Genomic DNA, 25,492 nt, shown 5'->3' with positions numbered 1-25,492 from the left:
TCATGGAATCTATTGTAATAGATTCCAAATGCTTTCTGTTAGTTGTACCTCTCTCTCTGGCCAAGCCCCAAAACCTGTTCCATATCATTATTTTTACAATGGAATATCGCAACTAAAAGCAAGAGTGGAATAAATGCAAATCAAAAAAAAGTTGACAGAGGCTTGGGATTTAATTCCAGAATTTGTAATGGAATCCTACCACAATGGACATATTCGACTTGTGTGCAAAGTGCCCAGAGTGCATAATGTATGCAGATTTATCTCCAATAATAGTCAAACAATGTCTGACCTGCAGACCAATGTCATCTTAAAACTCGCAGGCTATGCTTGAGAACGAAAAATGAAAGAAAAGAAAGAAAATAACAGAAGGCAGATCATTATGTGAGCTTCCAACTTGATACATAAAACAGTGATAGCTCTTTGGCACTGGAACCAGAGTATCTGGATTTTCTAAGTAAAGACAAAATAAGGTGCAGATGGTGGGCAGAACTGACCACAGTGTTGGACAGGGCAGTCACGATGTTGGAAAATGGTTGGAGAATGGTTCAACTGGAGATACCTGAGGCCAGGACAAGTGGATGAAGTTTCACGGTTGATTTCATAAATTGGCAGCAGTTGGCAAAATTGCAACAGATACTGGAAGAGGTAGGTGGCAAGAAAGCTGAAATTCAATGGAAGGGTATAGGCAGTAAATGAAATGAAACTGGGTCGGCAGGCTGCAAGACATGAAACCTGATTGGACCAAGATCGTGAGGACCAAGGAGACTCACCTGTAAGCGAACGTGGCGTGGGTCCCTAAGGCCGGCCAGTCGGCCAAAGTGGGTCCCGGGGAGAAAGATTTGTAAAGCACTGCTTTAACCTAAAAGCATATTAGTTTTGGACACCAGAGGGTAATACAAAGGACAAAGAAACGTACAACACAGGAACAGGCCTGTGTCCCTCCAAGCCTGTGCCGATCATGATGCCCTAACTAAAAACATAGCCTTCTGCCCTTACTCAGTCTGTAATCCTCTATATCCTCCCTATTCACGTACCCAGATGCCTCTTAAATGTTGATAAAGTGCCTGCTTCCACCACATCCTCTGGCAGTTCCAAGCACCTACCACTCTCTGAGTGAAAAACTTATCCCGCACATCTCCCTTAAACTTTCCCACTCTCACCTTGAACCTGTGCCCCCTTGAAATTGACATTTCCACCCTTGGAAAAAGCTTCTGACTATCCACCCTGTCTATGCCTCTCATAATTTTATAGACCTCTATCAGGTCTCCCCTCAGCCCCTGTCTTCCCAGTGAAAACAATCCTACTTTATTCAACCTCTCCTCATAGCCAACACCCTCGAAATCAGGCAACATCCTGGTGAACCTTCTTTGCACTCTCTCCAAAGCTTCCACGCCCTTCTGATACTTTGGTGACCAGAACTGCACACAATATTCCAAATGCGGCCTAACCAAGGTTTTATATAACTGCAACATGATTTTCCAACCCCTGTACTCAATGCCCCGGCTGATGAAAGCAAGCCTGCCATATGCCTTCTTAATCACCTTGGCCACCTGTGTTGCCACTTTTAGGGAACTGTGGACCTGCATGCCAAAATCCCCCTTATATTAATGTTCCTCAGTGTTCTGCCATTTACAGTACAATTCATATCTGGATTTGATCCTCCAAAATGTATCACCTCGCATTTGTCCGGATTAAACTTCATCTGCCATTTCTGTGCCCGTCTCCAATCTATCTATATCCTGTTGTATCCTCTGACAATCCTTGGCACTATCAGCAACACTGCCAATCTTTGTGTCACCCGCAAACTTACTAATCAGACCACCCATATTTTCCACCAGATCATTTATATGTACCACAAACAACAGAGGTCCCAGCACTTAGCCCTGCAGAACACTACTAGCTCCAGATCTCCATTCTGAAAAACCATTCCACCGCTACTCTCTGTCTAGTTCTGTATCCATCTAGCCAGCCCATCCCGAATCTCGTGATTTTAGTTTTTGTACCAGTCTGCCATGTGGGACCTTGTCAAATGCCTTAATAAAGTCCATATAAACTGCATCCACAGCCTCTCCCTCATCAATTTTCTTTGTCACCTCTTCAAAAAACTCAATCAAGTTGGTGAGGCATGACCTTCCCCATACAAACTATGCTGCCTGTCACTAACTAGTCCAGTTTTCTCCAAATGTGCAGATATCCTGTCCCTCAGTACCTTTTCTATAAGCTTCCCCACCACTGATGTCAACCTCACCAGCCCATAATTTGCTGGGTTATCCTGCTTCCTTTCTGAAACAAGATGTGGAGATGCCGGGATTGGAATGGGGTGGGCCCAATTAAGCACCCTCTCACCTGCGGACCACTCTTGTCCTTATCCATGACTAATGCAGTCGAGAGTTTGTGATCTTGAGAGCTGCCTGTGCTGCATTGCAGCGGTACAATGAAATGAGCTGGTCTAGTGCAAATTTACAGCATGATAGCATTAAACTGAATCAGATGTGCTATTTGATTAATGGTGCTCCCGTAGCTTCATAACTGATATATTGAATGCTTGATGGATAGCACAACAGGTTTAAACTTACAGCAAGTTTATGATAAAGGATTTATATAAAGTTTCATTTTGGGTGGCCTTACAATCAGAATCCTCAGAAGTACATACTGGGCTTTTAATTTTCTGAGCTAACAAGATCAGTGTTGGCATTGTAGGTAGAATGGAATATCCTGGCTGTTACAATTCTCAGATACAGACAATGATAAGTAAACAGGTCCCGTTCTTGCAATACTGAGTATTGTACCCACACAGCCATCTTATGGCTGAAACTTCCTTCAGAACAGCCTGTTATACTTGTTTTATCTGAGAATGAATAACAAATGCATTCTTTCATGCCACAAATATATATTTACCATTTTTTAAGTCATTTTACATATTTTTATGCTTCTTTGTTTGGCTTCAAGGTCAAGCTTGCCTGAACCTTTGTAATGAATGTTAACTGGAAACATTGAAACAAAAGCTAAGTGGCTCGGGTTGTATGTATAATTACTGATGGATTGCTACATGAGACTCACTGTTTTATTGTGCGAAGAAAATGGGAGAGAACTGTTTTGAAGGGAAAATAATTTTCAGTCACACCCTTGGGGTGCTCTTCTCTGCCATCATTTTCCTAACAAATTGGACGTGCATGCCATTTTCAGCAGTTGGTGATGAAGAGGATATAGCAAATTGTCTTTAAACTATATTACAGTAACCAATTCATGCTGCTTCTGAAACAATCGCCAATACTGAAGTGATTTACTCAGCGCTCGGCCTGTGACCCTCATTTGCTTTATATTTCTGAGAATTTTAAAGTCTGTGGTATTGAAAAGGCAAAGAAATTCTTGCATATTTCGCACACTTTGGTCCTTATGGCTGTTTCAGCATGCTTCGTGCTTGATGCAAAGGTCAGACATTGATATTCAATGCTTTTTTAAGCAAAATAGTTTTGAAATAGCCAAGCATCATTAGTTTACAGAATGCTAACAGGGGAATATAAATCATTTGTTTTTCTGAGTGTCATGGGAGTGTCCCTTTAAGAAATGTTTTTGTCTTACCACATGGCTTCAGTGATATCATTGTGTGGGTGGAGCTGGGCTGTGGCTCTGTGAGTTTTCTACTTTTGTTTTGGGTTGGGAGCTGGCTGTGGCTCTGAGTTTTACTTTCGCTTTGAGTTTGAACTGGTTTGTACTGCACATGTTGATAGAGTTTCTCTATCTTCATTTTAAAAGCTGTTTCCAGACTGCTTGATACCTTAAAAAAGATAATTGCTTTCTGGACAGAATTCAAACCTGCTGTTTGGAAAGGAAATAAGAGCATCTATACCAAGTCTTATACCCGTAAGAGTGCCGTATGCTGGGCCACACCTTTGAAAAGGGGGTTCTGGCTTTTACTTGGATGTTGTTATTAAATTGGAACAGTAAAGGGGAAATTCATTAAGAGTTTATACATAAATTACTGTAGCTGTGTGGGGTATTTATGTTTGTAGTTGATAAAAATGCTTACTGTTTGTAGTTGATAAAAATGTTAACTATATTCCTAGAATAAAGCTTGTTTTTTGATTTTTTTTTAAAAAGGGCTTTGAAAATAGACCAAACGTATGAAGCGCTTAGAGCAATTATATACTTTGGAGTTTTCTAAATCCAGGCCCATAACAGAGAACATAACAATTAGCTTTCTATATAGTTTCCTTTTTTCCATAATTAATCTTCTATGCTGTTGCAGATGAGGAGTGAGCTCAACTGTGATCATCAGGTTAAGTGGGATTAAAAGGTTGAGACATAATTCGACCACTTGCATTCATGTAATTCATTCACCATTTTAATATCTCCTGTCTTTATTTTTAAATAGCGTTTGACTTGAATGATATCTATATAAATTGGCAAACCTATTGCAATTTGGCAAGCGGAAGAGTTGTGTGGGTTGGAGGATAAGAGTTTCAGGTCAGAACAGAATGAGGAACAGAGAGATGCAAAACTGAATAGTGGAGGAGAAAAGGGAGTGAGGGACAAGGTGAGGGGAAGCAAAAATGGTGCAAGAGTCGGAAGTGCAGGCAGGGAAAGTCCAGCTCATTTTCCTGGAACTACAGCCCCATTCTCTGGGCTTGCATCTATCTCCCTGGACTCAGTGGCTGCCTCTGTACTGTTTCCAGCATGGCATCCCAATACCAGCACGCACCTCCCTCACTCCCCTCCCTGGAACAAAAATCTGGCCATTTGGGGACGTTTTCCAGAGTCGGGCTTGGTGAGTTGGGAAATTTCCCAACTCTTCACACCTGGCTCATGAGCAAAAATTTGGGCCTACGTTTCTGTTTACCAGGGCTGTCATACAGTTCAGAAAACTGCATTGGTTCACTAGGGAACATTTCTTCAGTGCAGCCCTGGGCCTATTCAAACAATCATAAAATCATAGACATTTAGGATAACCAAGGAGGCCATTTGGCCCACCTTCTCCAGTTTAAAAGGGGGATGTTTAGCTCAGGTTGTTAAATACAGAATAACCATCAGTTGTGGAAATACAGGGCGGAATTCTCCCAGCTCTGGGCCGGACCGGAGAATCCCCGCGACCGGGCCACACCACCCGACGTCGGCCCGCCGATTCTCCGGCCCAGATGGGCCGAGCAGCCGTGAAAAAGAACCATGAGTCCTGCCGCCGCTGACCACACCTGCTCGCAGCCGGCAGGAACTCTGCGTGCAAGGGACAGGTGGCGGCCTGTGGGGGGGGGGGGGGGGGGGGGGAGGGAGGCTCCGACCCCTGGGGGGGGGGCATCCTATGGGGCTATTCCCGCGATCGAGGCCCTCCAATCGGCAGGCCGGCCTCTCTGTCCCCCGGCCTCTTTTCCTATGCACCGGCTCCTGTACTCCTGCGCCATGTGCGCGTTGGCGCCGGCGCCACTGTGCATGCGCAGATCCCACGGCGCACAGTTCGTGCTGGGATCTGCAGCTGGAGCGGTGCAAACCACTCCAGCGCCGTGCTGGCCCCCTGAAGGGGCCAGAATTACTCCTGGCAACGGCCCGTTCACACACTCGTGAAACGCGACGGCGTTTACGATGGCGTGGACACTCTGCCGCGGGATGGGAGAATCCCGCCCACAATTCTCATTCCAGCTGTGGTAGTCTTAGGACCTGCCTTCTCACCATGCCCCCGAGACAGGAGAGGCAATGACAAATCACCACAGACCAAAATCTGCCAAAGAAGCAGCTGAAGGAAGCATCAGCAGACAATAAGGCAAGGACCTGCTGTCAGGCAGGGCACACATGAATGAATGTCCAATATGACAGGATAAGTGAGAATGGGGATAAATAAAAGTACAGGCGTAGCCGTTTACGCAGAGTTGATTTTATTCTTTAAATTAAAAGTTTGTCTGAACATGCTAATTCATGTCTTTTTAAAAATTTGTATCTGAAATAAACCTTTTGACCACGATTTCAGGGAGATGTGTGAGAAATTTCAAATGAAGACAAATGTAAAATTTCCATCTGGGGACATCTCGTTGAAAAGAGTATTTATTGAGTAGGTATTGATTACAATACTCTGAGAGGCTTGCGCGTGCAATGAATAATGAGAAAACAAATGCAGGTTCTTGCATTACATTTTAGGATATTTCATTTACTCGATCATGTTATATTTTTAATTTGAGTGGTTTGTTTGTAGCATGAATAACCCTGGTAATATAGAATGTCTGCAGAAAGCAAGAGTAATTAATTATACCAATATGATTTTTGTTTTGCAGTGAGAAAAAAATGTCATGTCCAGAATTATGCATTTTATTTTCCATTTTGTTTCTGCAATGAGGTAGATGCAGCATTTACCTTAATTGGGAGTGAAATTCATTGTTGGTGTGGCAGCAAATCAACAACACAATTTTCTATTACATTGAAGTCAATCTCCCCTTTACTGAGTGATCTACTCCGGATGAATGTAGCATGGTTTTAAATCATCCACCATCAATACAAATTGTTTTGCAAGTAGGTGTTCGGAAATGCTAGTCTCATCCACTAGATGTCCCTCTTTGCTAATCATTTATTATTGTTGGTTATACAATTCTCAGAAATGAAAATTGTTCAGTCAGAAAAGTTTATCACAGTGCAAAGTTGCATAAATCCCCATGCAGTTAAAACTTTGTAGCATTACTTGCCATCATGTTGCAGCTATATGACCTCTTCTACGTTCCTGCAATGTGGTTCCTGGTCCTAACCCAACTTCCGAGTGTGATAACATGAGATCCTGCTGTGGCTGCCATCTCAATGCCAATTGTACTCAACACCAATGGAGTGTGAAACCATACCACTGTTAAAATGTATTTGGGAGCAATTTTGTCTTTGGATGACACGACAGAATATTGCAATATTGGATCAACCACCTATTATACATCTTTATTTCCAATATTAATACCTTGTTTTGCAATTACTACTAACTGAGTAAAAAGACCAATCTGTTTGTTCAGAAACAGAGGATTACTTTCTCTTTTTTTTTAGATCTTTTTTGCAAATAAATTTAGAGTACCCAATTATTTTCTTCAAATTAAGGGTTCAATTTAGCATGGCCAATTAACCTACCCTGCACATCTTTTTGGGCTGTGAGGGTGAGACCCATGCAGACACGGGAGAATGTGCAAACTCCGCACGGACAGTGAGCTGGGGCTGGGATCGAACCCGGGCCCTCGGCGCCATGAGGCAGCAGTGCTAACCACTACGCCACTGTGCCGCCCTGACTCCTTTCTCTATGACTCTTTGTTTCAGTTTGCGTACCTGGAAACGCATTAAACACAAGTGTTACATCCAAATATTCAAGTTTACAGAATGTAATTCTAATATTGAAGAAGTCGGACAAAATTCAAGGCTTGATGAGCTGAATTCAAGCAGCAGTTGGCCTTTGGAGCAGGGATGGAGAAAGTCAGATAGGCTTACCAAGTCAGCCCAACTTCCCACATTTCAATGGGATTGCAGGAAATGGCATGTATGTTATCGTTGGGTGATGACTAGATCCGGTTTGGCTCTGATGACTGATAAGGTAAAGGTAGCTTGTGGGACGCTTTCTGTCCTAGGCTTACGCATTCAACATGGCTAAAAATGTATTAATGGAGCTGATCCCTATGCCATTTTCCAAGCATCCCTGCAAGAATAGGGGGAAGGAAATTGGAAGGGGTAAAGGAGGGAAAATTGTATCAGGAACTTTATAACTATAACAAGCACCTTCTGAACCCTGACCCAGGGCTGATTATAGTATAGGCATTGTTCTTTTGACAAAGATATCTTAACCAATTAACGATTATTTTAGAAACAAATTGTATGCATTCTGTAAAGTTGAACAAATGATAAAAATAAAGGTATCAGACATATACAGGTCCCGCTGATTATTTAATGAGCTTGTTTCTCATTTCTGTAAATCCAGAGAATGGTTTGTGACTCAATTGCCACTTAACAAATAATATCACAATCACCAAAGCAACATTATTACCTGTTGTTTCATTGTCATTGGCCAGAAAGGAATTGGGCTTGAATCAACTTTGTACTGTGATTCATTGATATGTTGAACACACAATGGATTAATGTTGAAGGAAAAAAACCTTGCGTTTATGTAGCACTTTTTATGTTAGTATGTACATATATAATCTGATGCCATGGTCTATGAAATATTATTTATTAAATGTATAACTTGCATTTATATAACGCCTATCACACCCTTTGGGATGTCACACTCTACTTCACAGTCGATTAAATGATCTTGTATGGTTGTCAGCATCACAATGTTGGTAACTATGACAGCTAATTGGCACACAGCAAGATCCCATAGACAGCATTGAGATAAATTGTCATATAATCTATTTTGGTGATGTTGTTTGAATGGTAAACAGTGGCCAAAACACTGAGAGAACTCAGTGGCACATTAAATCGTGCCAGAGGGCTGTTGCATCAAAATACATCAGTTGTTGCGCAGGGATAGCTGACAAGTTGTGACATTTGCGATATGAATCTAATTTTCTCACGATGCTTGCATTGAGGTGAAAGCCTGAATAGCAATGCAACTTTTGGAACATTGTTATAATTTCAGGAAGGCACAGAGGAAAATAGGTTTCTCGTAAAATCTGCAGAGCGGGTATCCTGTTGGGCTTTTTCCTGCATTCTTTAGTCCAAATTTCTTTTTCTCGTGAAGTTGCTGGAAGAGCGAGCTGATAAAAGTTGTAACTGGGGCACCAAGGCATCTGTGAACTTGGTGAATTGCAGGACAGAATGTGCATCTCCTAGACCACTGAGATTTAAAGATTGAGAAACAGAGTAAGGATAAAGAGAAACTATTTCCACTGGCTGAGGAGTCGAGGATGAACAGTTAGAGCCTAAAGATTAGAGCCAAGTCTTTCAGGAATGAAATGAGGAAACACGTCTACACGCAAAGAACAATAGAAGTTTGTACCTTGTCGACAGATGGCAATTTATGCTCAATCAATTTTCAGTCTTAAATTTGAGATTGACAGATTTTTATTATCCAAAACATATTGAGGGATATGGTACAAACGTGGATGGTGTTACGTCACCAAGCAGCCCATGATCTCAATGAAAGCAGGAACGGGTCTGAGGAACAAAATGGCCTACTCTCCTATGTTCCTTGTTCCTAATACATTGAAAGAGGGTCAATTACAGTGGGCGAATTCAATGTCAAATCAAGCGCAGAAAGAAAATTTAAGAGATGGAAATAATTACAGGAGGGGTAAAAGAAAGAGACAGAACAGAAATAAGATTAAAATAGCTTAACATTATCGAAATCTCTAATAACAATTCACACTTAAAGGAACAAGATACTCCATTTTTAATTATTCACCTTCTGGACAATGATGATTGGCAGTCATTAACAGTTACTATGGCTGGAATTCTCCATCTGCTCCCGCCAGCGGGTTTCTCCCGTCCCGCTGCAGTGAATGAGGTTTGGGCTGAGCGTCAAATTCTCCATTCCGGTGGCAGCGGTAGCGGCGCGAACTGGGGTTGGAGAATTCCGGCCCCATATTGTTAAAAAAACTCAACTTTCTGTGGCAGGTTAATGGGCAGTTAATACAGAAATGCAGCAACTGCATGTAGTTCATTGCGAGAATGAGGCGACGTCTATTTTCGTTAACTCATGGCAGAGCGATGCAAATTAGACAGCAATTATTAACGATTTGCTAAGCACGTGTTATCTTCCTCTCATCACACGTTTCTGTCAGATTTGAAAAACACGATTGTGCATTGTTCACACGCCATTATTTTTTTCTGCAAATCCTGGGCCAACATTCTGTGGCTGGAATTGGCTCCCTTTTCCTGCTTTAACCTGCAGCTGAATTGTAGGAAACTCATGGCAGATGATTATCTGTGGCTTGGCCATTGTGCAAATTCCATGCATCCTTGATGTTCACTATTCATACAGGCAGCTGCCATGCCAAAGCATTTATGTCCTTTGATGGTCTGTTCTGCTTGATTTACATCTGATTGAATTAACTGTCAACCAGGACGTTTATCCGTAGTGTATTGCACACAAAAACAGAAATCTCGTAGGCTAAGAATGATTTTGCTTTTATGATGCTGTTACCATAGGAATGTCAGCCTGTTGGGTGCAGTACATTCTTAAAATTCTGTACTTGGACAGACACATGGTAGGGTGGAATTCTCCCAGCAGGCTCAGTGGTGGGGAGAGGAATGGGGGGAGAATGCGGCAGGACGTCCAGAATTTGGGTTTATGCCGGCATCAATTTCTCATGGGATCTTCTGCCAGTGCCTGACATGCTGGATTGGGAAACCCGCAGGAGGCTAGCATGAAATTAATTTGCATCCTGCTAATGATATGCAAATGAGGGCCCGATCATCGACACCCAATTTTCCGCTGTGGCAGCGGGAGAACACAATGGAACAAAACACGTTTGGGACAACATAGCACGCAGATGTCGGGACTCATTTGAATAATGCTGGGGCTACCTCTGGACTTCGGGATGGGGGCCGCTGGGAACCCTGGAACCTAAAGCACAGGAACTTCCAGATTTGATGTCCTGGAGGAGGTCCATTTTCCAGCTACAGAATGTTCCCGGAGACCCATCTTTATTTTCGGGTGGTACACCTTTTTTCAATAGTAGGTCAGTGATATTGGGTGTCTTTTCAATGTGGCACCTGGATACGATGGTGGACTATGTGCCATCACCCCTACACCATCACAGAATATGGTGCATAATTAATGAGACCGTGGCTGGAGATATGGTGGGCGGGATTCTCTCAGCCCAGGCCGGGCCGGAGAATTGCCAGGACGGACGTGAATCGCGCAACGCCGCCCCGACGCAGGTCCGCCGAGAGCGGAGAATCGGCGCCGGCGTGGTCGGGAGCGGCGCCGGAGAGGCCCCCACCTGGCGATTCTCCGCATGGGTTGGGCCGAGCAGCCGCACAAAGAATCCGAGTCCTGCCGGCGCCATCGACGTGTGCTCTTACCCGGCGGGACCGAGGCGTGCATGCATCCAGGGGCGGCCTGAAAATGAAATGAAAATCGCTTATTGTCACAAGTAGGCTTCAAATGAAGTTACTGTGAAAAGCCACTAGTCGCCACATTCCGGCGCCTGTTCGGGGAGGCTGGTACGGGGGTGGAGGGGTATTTGAGCCCGGGGGGCCCTCCACTGTGGCCTGGCCCGCGATCGGGGCCTACTGATTGGTGGGCCAGCCTCTCAGGCTGGGGGCCTCTTTTGCTCCGCGCTGGCCCCTTTAGCCCTACGCCATGTTGCGGCGGGGCCGGCGCGGAGAAGGAAACTACTGTGCATGCATGCATTGGCGCCGTGCCACTACGTATGCACAGACCCGAGGCGCCCATCTGATGCTGGCATCGGCAGCTGGTGCGGCATGGTTCGCTCCACTGCCATGCTGGCCCCCTGTAGGGATCAGAATCGCTGCTCCTGAGTGCATGTTGACGCCGTCGAGAAATGTGACAGCGTTTACGACGGCGTCAACACTTAGCCTCAGGATCAGAGAATCCCTCCCGGTGTGTTTTCCAGTAGGCCTCCACAATGGGGAATGCTTCCCACCCCCGCCATGGGACTTAGTCCCAGTATAGGAGCTTATTTTTCATACAGTAAGATTATTGTTGATCAGTCCATCTAATTAATTTACCCACTTTGATTCAGTAACCCTTATGCAAACAAGGATGTGAATTCTTTTTTTTAAACTTAGTGGGCGGGATTCTCCAATCCCGCAGCACAGCGTCCACGTCGTCGTAAACGTCATCGCGTTTTACGACGCCGTCAACGGGCCGCTGCCAGGACTAATTCTGGCCCCTACAGGGGGCCTGCACGGCGCTGGAGCGGTTCGCGCTGCTCCAGCTGCCGACCCCGGCGCAAGTTGCGCGCCGCGGGATCCGCGCAGGCGCCAATGCGCACATGCGCAATGGCTTTCTTCTTCAACGTGCCGGCCCCGGCGCAACATGGCGCAGGACTACAGGGGCCGGCACATAGGAAAGTAAGCCCCCAGCCAGAGAGGCCGGCCCGCCACATTGGAAGCCCCCCCCCGGGGTCCGACCCCCCCCCCCCCCCCCCCCCCACCACAGGCCGCCGCCCGGCCCTTCAACGCCGAGGTCCTGCCAGCTCAGAGCAGGTTAGAATGGGGCTGGCGGGACTCAGTTTTTTTCTTACGGCCGGAGAATTGGCGGGCCGGCCACATAGAGCAGCCCGCGACTGGCGCCGCGCCAACCAAGCTGGCGCCAATGGCGCTGATTCTCCGCTCTATGGAGAATCGCGTGCCGGCACCGTGGCACGGTCGCGTGGATTCTCCAGCCCGGTCCAGGGTTGGGAGAATCCTGCCCCAGAGTACCCAATTCTTTTTTTACCAATTGAGGGGCAATTTAGCGTGGTCAATTCACCTACCCTGCACATATTTTTGGGTTCTGGGGATGAAACCTATGCAGAAATGGGGATAATATGCAAATTCCACATGGACAGTGACCCGAGGCCGGGATTGAACCCGGGTCCGCGGTGCTGTGAGGCAGCAGTGCTAACCACTGCATCACTGTGCTGCCCCTTTGGAAGCGAATTCTACCCACCTCTGGAAATCAGGGCTTCAGAAATGGAGCCTTTAGTGTAGGCTCTTCAATGCAAAAGCTTAGTGTGGGCAGTGCAGAATTTTGCAAGGGGAGCCCCTAATAATTTGCGTGTGAAATGCCTGTTCATTAGTATACTAGATTGGGGAATATTAACTCCCATCAAAAATTCTTCAAAGATCTACGCTTGCTACTAAAGGGAATGATGTGCCGGAGCAGGTAACATAAAAGTGGACTAATTGGTAATAGTGGCAGTTTATTGTGAAGTAGAGACAGCAATCATGGGTCACCTCATCCTGACCCAGCTATTTATGGAGAGGTTTATAAACAGGGGTTTCCGTCTAGCAATGGTTGCAGATTAAATACCTTGGGTGTAATTACATTTTTCCACTGCGCATAAATCCCTCTCACTCATTTAAATCATTCATTATGTTCTGAACCCCTCACTGTCATTCTCACTGCTTTATATGGTCCGATTGAGAAGGTGACAGTTGCAACCCATAGCCTCAGTTTTTTTCTTTGCTGCAGATTGTGTATTACAAAGTTATGCAGTCAGGCAAGAATTCTAAAACTGCATGGGGGTACAGTGGTTAGCACTGCTGCCTCACAGCTCCAGGGACCCAGATTCAATTCCCGCCTTGGGTGACTGTCTGTGTGGCATTTCAACTTGCTCCCCGGTCTGCATGGGTTCCTTTCGGGCGCTCCGGCTTCCTCCCATAGTCCAAAGATGCGCAGGTTAGGTGGATTGGTCATGGTTAAAAAATTGCCCCTTAGTGTCCAGGGATGTGCAGGTTAGGTGGGGTTACGGGGATAGGGCGGGGGAGTGGGCCTAGGTAGGGTGCACTTTCAGGGGTTTGGTGCAGACGATGGGCCGAATGGCCTCCTTCTGCCCTACAGGGGTTCTATATTCTAAAAAGCTGAAGGGAATGATTAAACACACAATTCTTCTGTAAAAATACAGGTCAAATGATTTGTGTTCAGAACATTCAAGCCTGTGATTTTCTTTTAAGAATTCAGTCTTAACACATCATTGTACATTGAAATATTACTGTATTTTTTGATTTTTGATGTACGGTGAAGTGACAGGCCATGACGTGATGTAGCAAGGTACCAAAACAGTGTCTGCCTTTAAGTTAGACATGTCCGTGTATATTTAGGATTTTTATTTTTTTGTGCGGCAAAGTTGCTCCAAGTGTAAGCTGATAATGGCACAGCGCGGGGCTTGAGTGAATAGGACTGTACATCTCCTTAACAATAAGGTTGAAGGATTAGGAAATTAAAAGTGCAAGGACTGAGAAGGCAGGAGAAATTCAATGTCAATCAGTTACAATATGGGAAATAAAGACGGAAAGAAAAATTGGGTTAAGAGTAAAAAGAGAAAGGGAAAAGTAAATAAAAAGTAAACATTTAAAAAAATACATTAAAAAAAATCTGCAACAACAATTAAAACCTGAAGGAATGAGATTCTGCATTTATGATTGTTCATTCTCAATGCCAGAGGTTGATTGGAGGTAAATAATTAACACTTATCACTTTGCATGTCAATGGTGATGAAGGCAGCTAGATGCCATTGTTGCAAAATTAATGGTTGGAGAGCAGAACTCGAACACCAACGTTTAGATTTCTGTGTTTATCTGTGCATCTGCTCCTTGCCTGTCATTGCTGTGTAATTTGCATATAAATTAACCTTACTGTTATTTTGGCAAAAAATCTGGGCCATTGATCGTTAGATTTTTTTCTGTGTGTAAATTTTAATGTTGATGTACTGCTGTAAAACATCATTCCCAAAGTATGATATTTTGAATACTCAGAGCATAAATGCAGTTTTAAGAAATATTGACATATTAAGGGCTATCGATGGTGATTCCTTGTTTAAATGCTGTTTTCATCGGCTGATTAGGTTAATTGGTAAAGTTACAAATGTGCACCTTTGAATTTATTTCAGTTGATGCAATAATTACAATACTAAAGAACTTGATTAAAACAAATTCAGTAGCAGTTCAAAATATTTTGTATCGTCCTATTTGACGTGTTGTAAACTAACAGAATAGTAGCCAGAAACTCTGAGCAATTCAGGAAGATGGCATTTACCGAGAAAGAAAGCAGAAACTAATTCTAAGGGTATTGGACAGTGATAATTGTGAGGCAGTGATGGTCACAAAAGAGGCATATTAGTTGGACATTTTCAGTGGTCCCTCATGCGTGTGAGGACTCACAAGTTTATTTATCCAGTTTCCAAAGGTCTGAGTTTTCAAAGTGCGAGGGTAACTCTACAGACAGGCAGTGTCACTAGATTTAAAGAAAAATGCTCATCAGAGCTTAAAACAGTAAAGACTAGAAGATGAAGGAGCTGCTATGAGTAGATTTAATGTTAGCACATGAAACCGAGATTAATGCAAAGAAGGTGTTACCAATCTTAGACTTACTATTTGTGTACAGTGTAATGTGGTGTGCGAAGTGTCTCATACTCCTTCATTCACACTGAGAGGGAACACGTTTTGCTGCAATATAGTTCTGGCCACTTGTGAAAAAACAGATATTTTTATTCATGCAAATAACAGTGAAGTATTAAACTGAACACATTTAAAACATAAAATTAATATAACACTTTGCGATAACATTTGGACATTATTGATATAGTGGGAGGAGAAATGCAGATTGTATACTCACTTGATTTTACATAAAGTTGTTGATGACTCCACAATAATAATTAACTAAAGAATCAAGGATTAGAAGATCAAGTATGTAGTCATGGGAAATACATTTAAAATAAAACTTAAAACTAGTCTAGCCATAAATCGATATGCAACAGATGGAAATAGGTTAGGGGTTGGTCCACTTGGGATGACTCTTAGAGATTCTTGCCTTAACACCCTCCTATGGCATTGCTCACAGATACTTGAGAATTTGGAGTGGGGTTTCTGATGTTTATCATTGCCCTTCTATAGCTTAAACGAGACAGCAGTTTGCCCAACAGTGATCTGGTACCAAACAAAGAACTAGTATCTTCATACAATATTTTTTCCCAAGTACGTGGGATGGAATTAGATGGCGAGAAATGAAGAGGTGGGACAGATATGGACTGCATAATTAATGAAGCCTGTATCGGCGAAACGGATTCCGACCACCCCCACAGCCAGAAACACTCAGTTCCCACCCCCGCTGCAGGACTTATCCCAAAATGGAGAATTCTGCCCGAAGAGTTTTATAGCAGCAGATTGCATTTATTTACCACCTAAAAATCAAGGAGCCAGCAGTTTACAATTGTGGGGAAGTATCAGTGCTGTAGCATTGAATAGTAATGCCCACATGCTGCAATTTTTAGCTGTGCAAATAGACCATCCGCCCGTTTCCATAGCGTTGCCCAAAATGGGCAGCGCAGAAACAGGTCTTTTGTTCAAACTGTCTGTAAGGAGTTTGCACATTCTCCCCATGTCTGCGTGGGTTTCCTCCGGGTGCTCCGGTTTCCCCCCACCACACTCCAAAGATGTGCAGGTTAGGTGGATGGGCCAGTCTAAATTGCCTCTTGGTGTCCAGGGATGTGTAGGTCAGGTTAAGGAGTTATAGGACTAGGGTGGGGAAGTGGGCTTGGGTGGAGTGCAGACTCGAGGGGCTGAATGGCCTCCATCTGCGCTGCAGGGATTCTATGATTCTACGAAAAGAGCCCCCCATCTTGTCCAGTGGGAGGTTGATCAAATATCTAAATCTGTTTGTTGTGGCTCTGTTTGTGATTTTCATGTACAGATGAGCGGGGTGGAACTAAAGAAATGTGTCATGATCATCTACCTGGAACCAGGAGGTGCAGGGGTGCTTTGCCAGAAGTCAGTTCCAGCCTCCTGCCAGCTCATGCGATCTGATTCGAAGTTATACCCTGGGCTCCCAGTTGCACTGTGTTTTCTTTTTTCAGAAACGTAACTGGCAATTAAACTTACTTCCTAATTAGAACTTTCAAAAGATAAAATTGCTCCATGTGTGCTTTGCAGACAGATGTATTTCTAATGAGTTCAACAGACCTAATGATGCTGCAGGAAAGTGAATCAGAAATAATGCCGTCCCTAAGGAAGTGTAACCTCCTGCCCATCAACACGCAGCCTCTGAGAATTCAAACTGCGTAACAGAAAGAGCAAAGTTCACAATAAGTTTTGCTGTTTATCACGGTGTGGCGGGTGGTTGATTAACTTTACTTTAGGCTTCAGTGCAATTTCTTTTCCAGTCTCACCAGATTCTCTTACATCCTGTTTGCCACTGCTCGCTGCAGCCACACCGATTAAGAGAGGCTGGTCGAACTGGAAAACACGAATATCATCAATTTTCCAAATCTGCGTTATATTTCCTGAGGGGGAATTTCTTCATCTTTTTTTTATCCTTACTATTTTTCAGAAAAAAGGGCTCTAAATGCAACCCAAGAAGTCACACCTTAGTGTGCGTTTTATTGACATGAGAATCCAGGGAGCAAGTTATGTACGGCACTGACTAGCACCCGCTTCATATCGTGAATTGTTCAAGTTTAAATGAGCAAGTTTATACCCAACTGTTCTGTATGGATTCTCTGCTCCCTTTCAAATTGCCTTGAATTTTAAAAGGCAGTTTGACATTTCTCAATACCGCGTTTTTAGGCGGGAATTGTATTTTCCGTTGAGCATGTTACTTTCCATACAGTGTGCTGAAAATACTGAGAAAATCAATTTTACCTTTTGACCTTTCACTGTGGCGACCAAGAAATATTAAAGCCAAATGGTGCACAGCATGATCGCACAAACAGCATTGAGATCAATGTGTTTTCAGCACTGTTGGTTAAGGGATAAATATTGGCCGGACTGTGGGAGAACTCTCGTACGCTTCTGGAATAATGTCATGGGATCTTTTATGTCAAGCTAAGAGGACAGGTTTAACATCTCATCACCCGATGCTGGTGTCTATGTATTTACGTGGTGTACCTTGTGTTGTATTATGTATTTTCTTTTCTTTTTCATGTACTTAATGATCTGCTTGAGCTGCTCGCAGAAAAATACTTTTCACTGGACCTCGGTACACATGACAATAAACAAATCCAATCCAATCCAATCTGAAAGATGACACCTCTGACAATGAAGCACACCCTCAATGGGTGGAAAATTATGGGCTAACTTCATTGCGGTGTTAATGTAAGCCTACTTGTGACACCAATAAAGATTATTATTATACTCCAATTTCCCTCCCAACGTGTAACACCTCACACTTCCATGTGTTGAAGCTAATTTGGCATAGTTTGTCCACTTGCAAATTTTGTCCAGATTCCTGTATAGTTTCTCGGTTGCTTCATCGGATTTAGTTGCTTCCCTATGACACACTTTAGGATCCTTTGCAAATCTGGCCATCCTGCGTTATCTTTCTTATTTTAAGAAAATAAATTTAGAGTACCCAATTCATTTTTTCCAATTAAGGGGCAATTTAGCGTGGCCAATCCACCTACCCTGCACATCTCTGGGTTGTGGGAGTGAAACCCACTCAACACAGGGAGAATGTGTAAACTCCACATGGACAGTGACCCAGAGCCGGAATCGAACATGGGACCTTGGTGCTGTGAGGCAGCAGTGCTAGCCACTGTGTCACCGTGCTGCCCCTCGTTGTCTTTCTTATAGCAGGTGAGTCACTTGAGTAGAATCCCAGTCCTGCTCTCTGAGGCACTTTCGAACCTGCCACATCACTCTGAGGCACTTTCGAACCTGCCAACATCACTCCCTAAACTATTATCTGCTACTTGTTCGCATTCAGAAAATTCGGTATCCCTTTGTGGTGATTGTTGCTATAACAATCTACACAGCAGAAGAGGATCACCTGGCTTGTGCGTGTGGGGGGGTGGGGGGTAACAAGAGGGTATGAGAATGGGTAATCAACCCAGGGGGTGGAGTCCTCTCGGGCAGAAGAAATCTAGAAGTCATGTAGGGACTAGGGTAGCTGGTGGGCTGCTCTAGGGCGACTGTGTGGCTGCTGGCCTCTCTACCGCTTTTCTTAATAATAAATAACTTTCATGTTTCTAGCAATGTCTGTGAACATGCATCATTATAGTCTTTCTATCTTTGCACCTAGTTTTTCCACTGTTTTCAGCTTGTGTGGCAGCCTCTAGTCCAATACCTTAAGTGTTTACACATTAATGCACTTCATACCTACTGGTTGGTGGCCTTCTGTAAGATATATTTATTCGTTCATGGGATGTGGCCATCGCTGGCTGTGCCAACATTTATTGTCCATCCCTAATGAGGAGGCAGTTAAGAGTCAACACCATTGCTGTAGGTCTGGAGTCACATATAGGCCAGACCAGGTAAGGATGGCAGATTTCCTTCCCTAAAGGACATTAGTGAACCAGATGGATTTTTACAATAATAGTAATAATAATAATAATAATTACTTTTAATTCCAGACTTTTATTGAATTCAAATTTCACCATCTGTAGTGGCAGGATTTGAACCTGGGACGCCAGAGTATTCTGGGCCTCTGGATTACTAGTCCAGTGACAATACCACTATGCCTCCATGCGGAGGCAGTGGCATTGTGGTATTGTCACTGGACTAGTTTGAATACAGCATCATAGAGTGATGCTAATAATTACCAGATAAAGTAGCACAGTGGTTAGCTCTGTTGCTTCACAGCGCCAGGGTCCCGGGTTCGATTCCTGCTTGGGTCACTATCTGTGTGGAGTCTGCACGTTCTCCCCGTGACTGCATGGGTTTCCTCCGGGTGCTCCGGTTTCCTCTCACAAGTCCCGAAAGACGTGCTGTTAGGTAATTTGGACATTCTGAATTCTGAATTCTCTGTATACCCGAACAGGCGCCGGAATGTGGCGACTGGGGGATTTTCACAGTAACGTCATGGCAGTGTTAATGTAAGCCTACTTGTGACACTAATAAAGATTATTATTATAAATCACAAACTGTTTTGCTTTCTTTTCAGGGACGTTAAATGCTCCTGCCTGAACCTAACTCATTAAAGATATCAGTCAGAGTTTGCACTCCTAGCTGTTGCCTTGAAGTAATTCATTCCTGAATGTAGGAATCAGGACTGTTGAAAACTACAATGCATTTTATTCAGAGATGTACTCATTCAAGTAAAGCAGATTTCACATATGGGTTGTCATGTTGCCACTGGTAACAGATGAAAGAGGTGTGACTCATCTTTAGTTGGAAGATTTATGTATAAGGAAGAATGGATTCTTGAGTGTTACTATACTGAAGAATAAGAAATTAGCTTTTATTTAGTTCTGTTTTTAAATTACAAGTTATTAATAAGGTTAGATATCCTTTCCAACTAAGTATTTTCCCTTAATTAGTATATGTATACTACAGCTCTGAAAGTTACAGGTACAAAAAGTGCACAGGTACAGAACGTCCCTGAGGAATATACTCTAACCGATCTGCGACCTCTCAACAAATAACAGGCAGTCCCTGTGCTGTTCAATGGAGCTAAATGTTGTAGTGTCATATTAGCTAGAGACATGTAGACGAGATGACGTTGGACTTGCAGCAGTTGAAACATGAGAAAAGGGATGCAGTGAGGAAAAGTATCTCTAATCAAATGTTGGCACTGTGAGGAAAACAAAAGCCTCTGCTTGGCTATGTAGAGCATGTTGTATCTCTGTGTCTTCTGGCATACAGCTAAGGTAAGTTGTGAAGGAGTAAGGAAAAGCTTCTTTCAGAACCTTTGTTCCGGATTGTTTACATACAACTATTTAAATTTTGGATAGTAATATCACCTAAAATACCGTGTCAGGTGAATGACATGAATGATAGGGATTTTATCACTTGCTTCATGATGTCAATAAGTTTTATGTTCATGACCCAAAGAAAATTAATATTAAATTCATTAAGGTAAGGTTTTAATTCTATTTTGTTACATTAAGATGAAATTGTATGTGTAGCATTCTACCTAACTGAATGTCACATCATAAGGGTAACTTTGGTATCTTGCAATGTTAAAAATACGGTGGTTGGTAATCATTGCAATAATAACGATTTCAATAGTTATAAGTGTGTGTCAAAAACAAAATGGTTTTGTTTACTTTGGTATTTTATTCATACAGATGAGCTGAGTGAAATGAATGTTCATGATGGTGATATGTGAGTTAGAAAGATTATTCGGTGATTATGTATTATGTAGTTCTGTCTCATTAAAGCAAATGCAGTTTGGAGTATCTGACATACAACACCCTTTATCTGTTGAAAAGTGTTTGTTCACCAGAGTGGTTGCTGTTCTTTATCTGTGATTCTGTTTGCAGCAAATTCCGAGATTGCCCAAGGAGATGATAATGTTGTAGTTTCCTCTCCTGCCTCTCGTGGCTGTGTGTTTATATGGGTGCTGTAAGATATTGATTAGCACAGACAAAAAAGGTCAAGGTCACATCTGTGGAAGAAGGGAGATGTTGTCACAAGACCAAGGGCAGACATTATTTAATACTGAACAGGAGCTCAGCTCTCCTTAGCAAGAATGTATTCATATATACGGGTGTCGCATTTATTATTACACAGTTAAGAATAATGAACCCCCAGTTTTATCTCTGTTCACTTGTCTCGGACAACAGAACTTTGCTTACCTTGAACATGACTTGAGAACATCCATTCTTGAAACGTTTCCATAATTTCCTGGATGTTTGTATCAATAGGGAAGGCCTGGCGGCCTGGGACATTCCAGATTAAAACAGGAAGGCACTGCGTCATTGCAGCTTGTAAATGGAAAGTCTGATGGCCCACTGGGCTGCCTTGTTTGAGAGAAGTCTGCAAGGAAAATGTATTGCTTACTGGTTACCAGTTATGCGAAAAGGATTGTAAATAACCATGTCCAAAAACACAATTGAGTGCAGAAGAAATGTTAATGAGGTTTAGTGAGCATATCCAAGAGGAACTTTGGTTAGAAATGTAAAAATAAATTTCCCCCCACCACCATTTATGGCTGATTTGCTCTCTCCACCCGTGTTGCTTCCTACAGAATGGGAGGGTAAATCTGTTCTGTAGATTCTTAAACAGCTAGTATTATGCCAGTTTTTTTTTGTTCAGTTCTGGCTGATTTTTCTCCTCTTTCCTGCCTCCAGTTTCCGCACGCACCCCCCCCCCCCCCCCCCCCCCAACTCTTCACTCCCACCCCCACCAAGGAAAACCAATTCACCCGAGGGCCACAGATTATAAAGCTTCTCAAGAGATAACGTGCTGATTTAGATTCTGATCTTTTGGATGTGAATTCAGCAGTCAAGTTTAGTTTTCTAGTTGTGCCAAGTATACAGAGAAGGAAGTTTGGCTATTTGTCACTTGCCAATCTATCAATTGCAGACAGTGCTTTATGTGGTAAAATGTGCTCTAATTTAGGTTAGAATTGGATAGCGCAGTGTCAGAGCATCATTCTATTTAATGCATTTGATAACTGTTTCTAAATTAGGGTCAATCTATTTTCTAGTCTTTTGTGTGATATATGTAGGATCTTGTGCAACAAATGTGTTTTACTAATTGCATATGAATGATGTTATAACTCAGAAGTGACAATCTACTGGCAGTCCATAAGTCAACAAAGTAATGAACATGGAAGTGATAATTCAAGTTAATTGGATTTGAGTTCAGGATAGTTTAATATAATTTCTCTATTAACTTTTATGTCTTGAGTAATTTGTAATTGTAACACAGAGGCACTTTAATTCTGGAGAGCAATTAGTTCCATAAGCTCTGGCAACACTTTCCTTAATTTGTGCAATTTTGTAAAGTCATCTCAGGAGTAGAAATTATTTAAAATTCTTGCCAATTGCTTACTTCTGTCATAGATATTGGTACAATTCGGGGATTTTTGATGAATAAATTTTTTTTTTTAATTAACATTTTATTGAGGTATTTTTGGTATTATAACAACAACAAAATAAACATTGTACATGAAATCATAAACATAGTGCAAAAGCCGTCTTCCTCCCTTACAGGTCCCACCTTTATTAACCCCCTACTCTAAGCTAAACTAAACCCCCCCCCCCCCCTTCTGCTGACGATTAATTTTCTGTGAAGAAGTCGACGAAGTCACACTACCAGAAGGATGTGGAGGCTTTAGAGAGGGTGCAGAAGAGATTTACCAGAATGTTGCCTGGTATGGAGGGCATTAGCTATGAGGAGCGGTTGAATAAACTCGGTTTGTTCTCACTGGAACGAAGGAGGTTGAGGGGAGACCTGATAGAGGTATACAAAATTATGAGGGCATAGACAGAGTGGATAGTCAGAGGCTTTTCCCCAGGGTAGAGGGGTCAATTACTAGGGGGCATAGGTTTAAGGTGAGAGGGGCAAGGTTTAGAGTAGATGGACGAGGCAAATTTTTTACGCAGAGGGTAGTGGGTGCCTGGAACTCGCTACCGGAGGAGGTGGTGGAAGCAGGGACGATAGTGACATTTAAGGGGCATCTTGACAAATACATGAATAGGATGGGATTACAGGGATACGGACCCAGGAAGTGTAGAAGATTGTAGTTTAGTCGGGCAGCATGGTCGGCACGGGCTTGGAGGACCGAAGGGCCTGTTCCTGTGCTGTACATTTCTTTGTTCTTTGTTCTTTGAACGGTTTGCCACCTCCGGACGAACCCTAACAGTGACCCTCTCAAGGCGAACTTGATTTTCTCCAAACAGAGAAAGCTAGCCATGTCTGATAGCCAGGTCTCCGACTTTGGGGGCTTTGAGTCCCTCCAAGCTAATAGTATCCGTTTCCGGGCTACCAGGGAAGAAAAGGCCAGAACGTCTGCCTCTTTCTCCTCCTGGATTACCGGGTCTTCCAACACCACGAAGATCGCCACCTCTGGACTCAGTGCCACCCTTGTTTTTAACACCGTGGACATGACATCTGCAAACCCCTGCCAAAATCCCCTGAGCTTCGGACATGCCCAGAACATGTGGACATGGTTCGCTGGTCCTCCCGCACATTTTGCGCACCTGTCTTCCACCCCAAAGAATCTGCTCATCCGGGCTGCTTTCATATGTGCCCGGTGAATGACCTTGAATTGTACCAGGCCGAGCCTGGCACATGTTGCGGACGCGCTGACTCTACTCAACGCGTCCACCCATAGGCCATCCTCCATCTCTCCGCCCAGCTCCTCCTCCCACTTGCGCTTCAGCTCCTCGGTCTGCGTCTCCTCTGACCCCATAAGTTCCTTGTAAATGTCAGAGACGCTCCCTTCTCCTACCCAGTCTCTGGAAACTACCCTGTCCTGAATCCCCCTCAGAGGTAGGAGCGGGAAGGTTGACACCTGTTTAAAAAAGGAAGTCCCGCACCTGCAGATACCTGAATTTGTTTCCCCTCGCCAACCCAAACTTCTCCTCCAGTGCCCCCATATTAGGAAAGCTCTATAAACATATTCCCCATCCTCTCAATCCCTGCTCTCCGCCATATCCAGAAAGCCCCGTCCATACTTTCCGGGGCAAACTGGTGATTATTACAGATTGGGGACCAGACCAATGCTCCCTCTGCTCCCACATGTCTTCTCCATTGCCCCCAGACTCTCAGGGCCGCCACCACCACGGGGCTGGTGGAGTACCGTGCTGGAGGGAATGGCAGAGGCGCAGTTATCAACGCCGCCAGACTGGTGCCCTTGCACGAAGCCGCCTCCATACGCTCCATTGCCGACTCCTCCCCCACCACCCACTTCCTGATCATGGCTATATTCGCCGCCCAGTAATAGTTACAAAAATTTGGCATCGCCAGCCCGCCCTCTCCCCAACTCGGCTCAAGCATTACCTTCCTTACTCGTGGGGTCTTGCCCGCCCAAACAAAGCCAGTGATCACTTTGTTGACCCGTTTAAAAAAGGACCGCGGAATAAAGATGGGGAGACATTGAAACACGAACAGGAATCTCGGGAGGACCGTCATCTTCACCGTCTGCACCCTCCCAGCTAAAGACAACGGGAGCGCTCCCCATCTCCGAAAATCGTCCTTCATTTGGTCGACTAGCCGGGCCAGATTTAATTTATACAGCTGGTCCCATTCCCGAACCACTTGAATGCCTAGATAGCTAAAGCTTCCTCCTACTAATCTAAATGGCAGCTCCCCAATCGCCTCTCCTGTCCCCTTGCCTGGACCGCAAACATCTCACTTTTCCCCATTTTTAGCGTTACCCCGAAAACCGGCCAAATTTCCCTAAAATCCTCATGATTTCTTCCATCCCCACTATTGGGTCCGATACATACAGAAGCAGGTCATCTGCATACAGCGAGAATCTGTGCACCCCCCCCCCCCCCCGGACCTGCCCCTTCCAGCCCCTTGAGGCTCTCAGAGCAATTGCCAACGGCTCTATAGCTAGCACGAACATCAGTGGGGAGAGGGGGCATCCCTGTCTCGTCCCCCGGTGCAGTCTAAAATAGTCCGATGTTGTCCCATTCGTCCGGACGCTTGCCACAGGAGCCTGATACAGCAACCTGACCCAATCAATAAAGCCCCGCCCAAATCCAAACCGTCCCAGTATCTCCCACAGATAATCCCATTCTACCCAATCAAAAGCCTTTTCTGCATCCATTGCGATCACTACCTCCACCTCCCTACCTTCCGGGGGCATCATGATCACGTTTAACAACCTTCTTACATTGGCCACCAACTGCCTACCCTTAACAAACCCTTCTGGTCCTCCCCAATAACATCCAGAACACAATCCTCAATCTTGGAGGACAAACTTTTGGCCAGCAGTTTGGCATCCACATTCAACAGGGATATCGGCCTGTAGGATCCGGGTTCTTGTCCCGCTTCATAATCAGCGAAATCATGGCCTGTGACATTGTCGGGAGCAGCGCCCCTCTTTCCCTTGCTTCATTGAACATCCTCATCAACACTGGCCCCAATATTGCAGAGAAACTTTTATAAAACTCCACTGGGTACCCGTCCGGCCCCGGGGCTTTACCCGACTGCATGACCTTCAGACCCTCCACTATCTCTTCCAACCCAATCGGGGCCCCAGCCC

The 25,492-nt window shown here is 44.1% G+C and overlaps 1 protein-coding gene and 1 long non-coding RNA gene across 3 annotated transcripts in view; one reads left to right on the top strand and one right to left on the bottom strand.

The window, feature by feature from the left end:
* ptprr (protein tyrosine phosphatase receptor type R) overlaps positions 1 to 25,492 on the top strand; it is a 371,240-nt gene that overhangs the window by 113,570 nt on the left and 232,178 nt on the right. Inside the window, exon 1 of one of the 2 annotated variants that reach the window (XM_072485106.1) lies at positions 20,145 to 20,195. The exons of the other annotated variant lie outside the window; for it this stretch is intronic. Within the exon in view, the coding sequence (XP_072341207.1) occupies positions 20,160 to 20,195 (36 nt within the window). The 5' untranslated portion in view covers positions 20,145 to 20,159. Of the gene's footprint in view, positions 1 to 20,144; positions 20,196 to 25,492 lie in introns of those variants that run through there. 2 annotated transcript variants of the gene reach the window in all.
* Positions 1 to 25,492, bottom strand: part of LOC140396460 (uncharacterized) — a 110,523-nt gene that overhangs the window by 9,627 nt on the left and 75,404 nt on the right. The window contains exon 2 of the long non-coding RNA XR_011936544.1: positions 21,126 to 21,306. This is a non-coding gene — a long non-coding RNA (uncharacterized lncRNA). The remainder of the gene's footprint in view (positions 1 to 21,125; positions 21,307 to 25,492) is intronic.

This window comes from Scyliorhinus torazame, chromosome 19, assembly GCF_047496885.1.
Source record: "Scyliorhinus torazame isolate Kashiwa2021f chromosome 19, sScyTor2.1, whole genome shotgun sequence".
NCBI classification, from domain to species: domain Eukaryota; kingdom Metazoa; phylum Chordata; class Chondrichthyes; order Carcharhiniformes; family Scyliorhinidae; genus Scyliorhinus; species Scyliorhinus torazame.
This window is presented reverse-complemented; position numbering and strand designations above follow the sequence as displayed.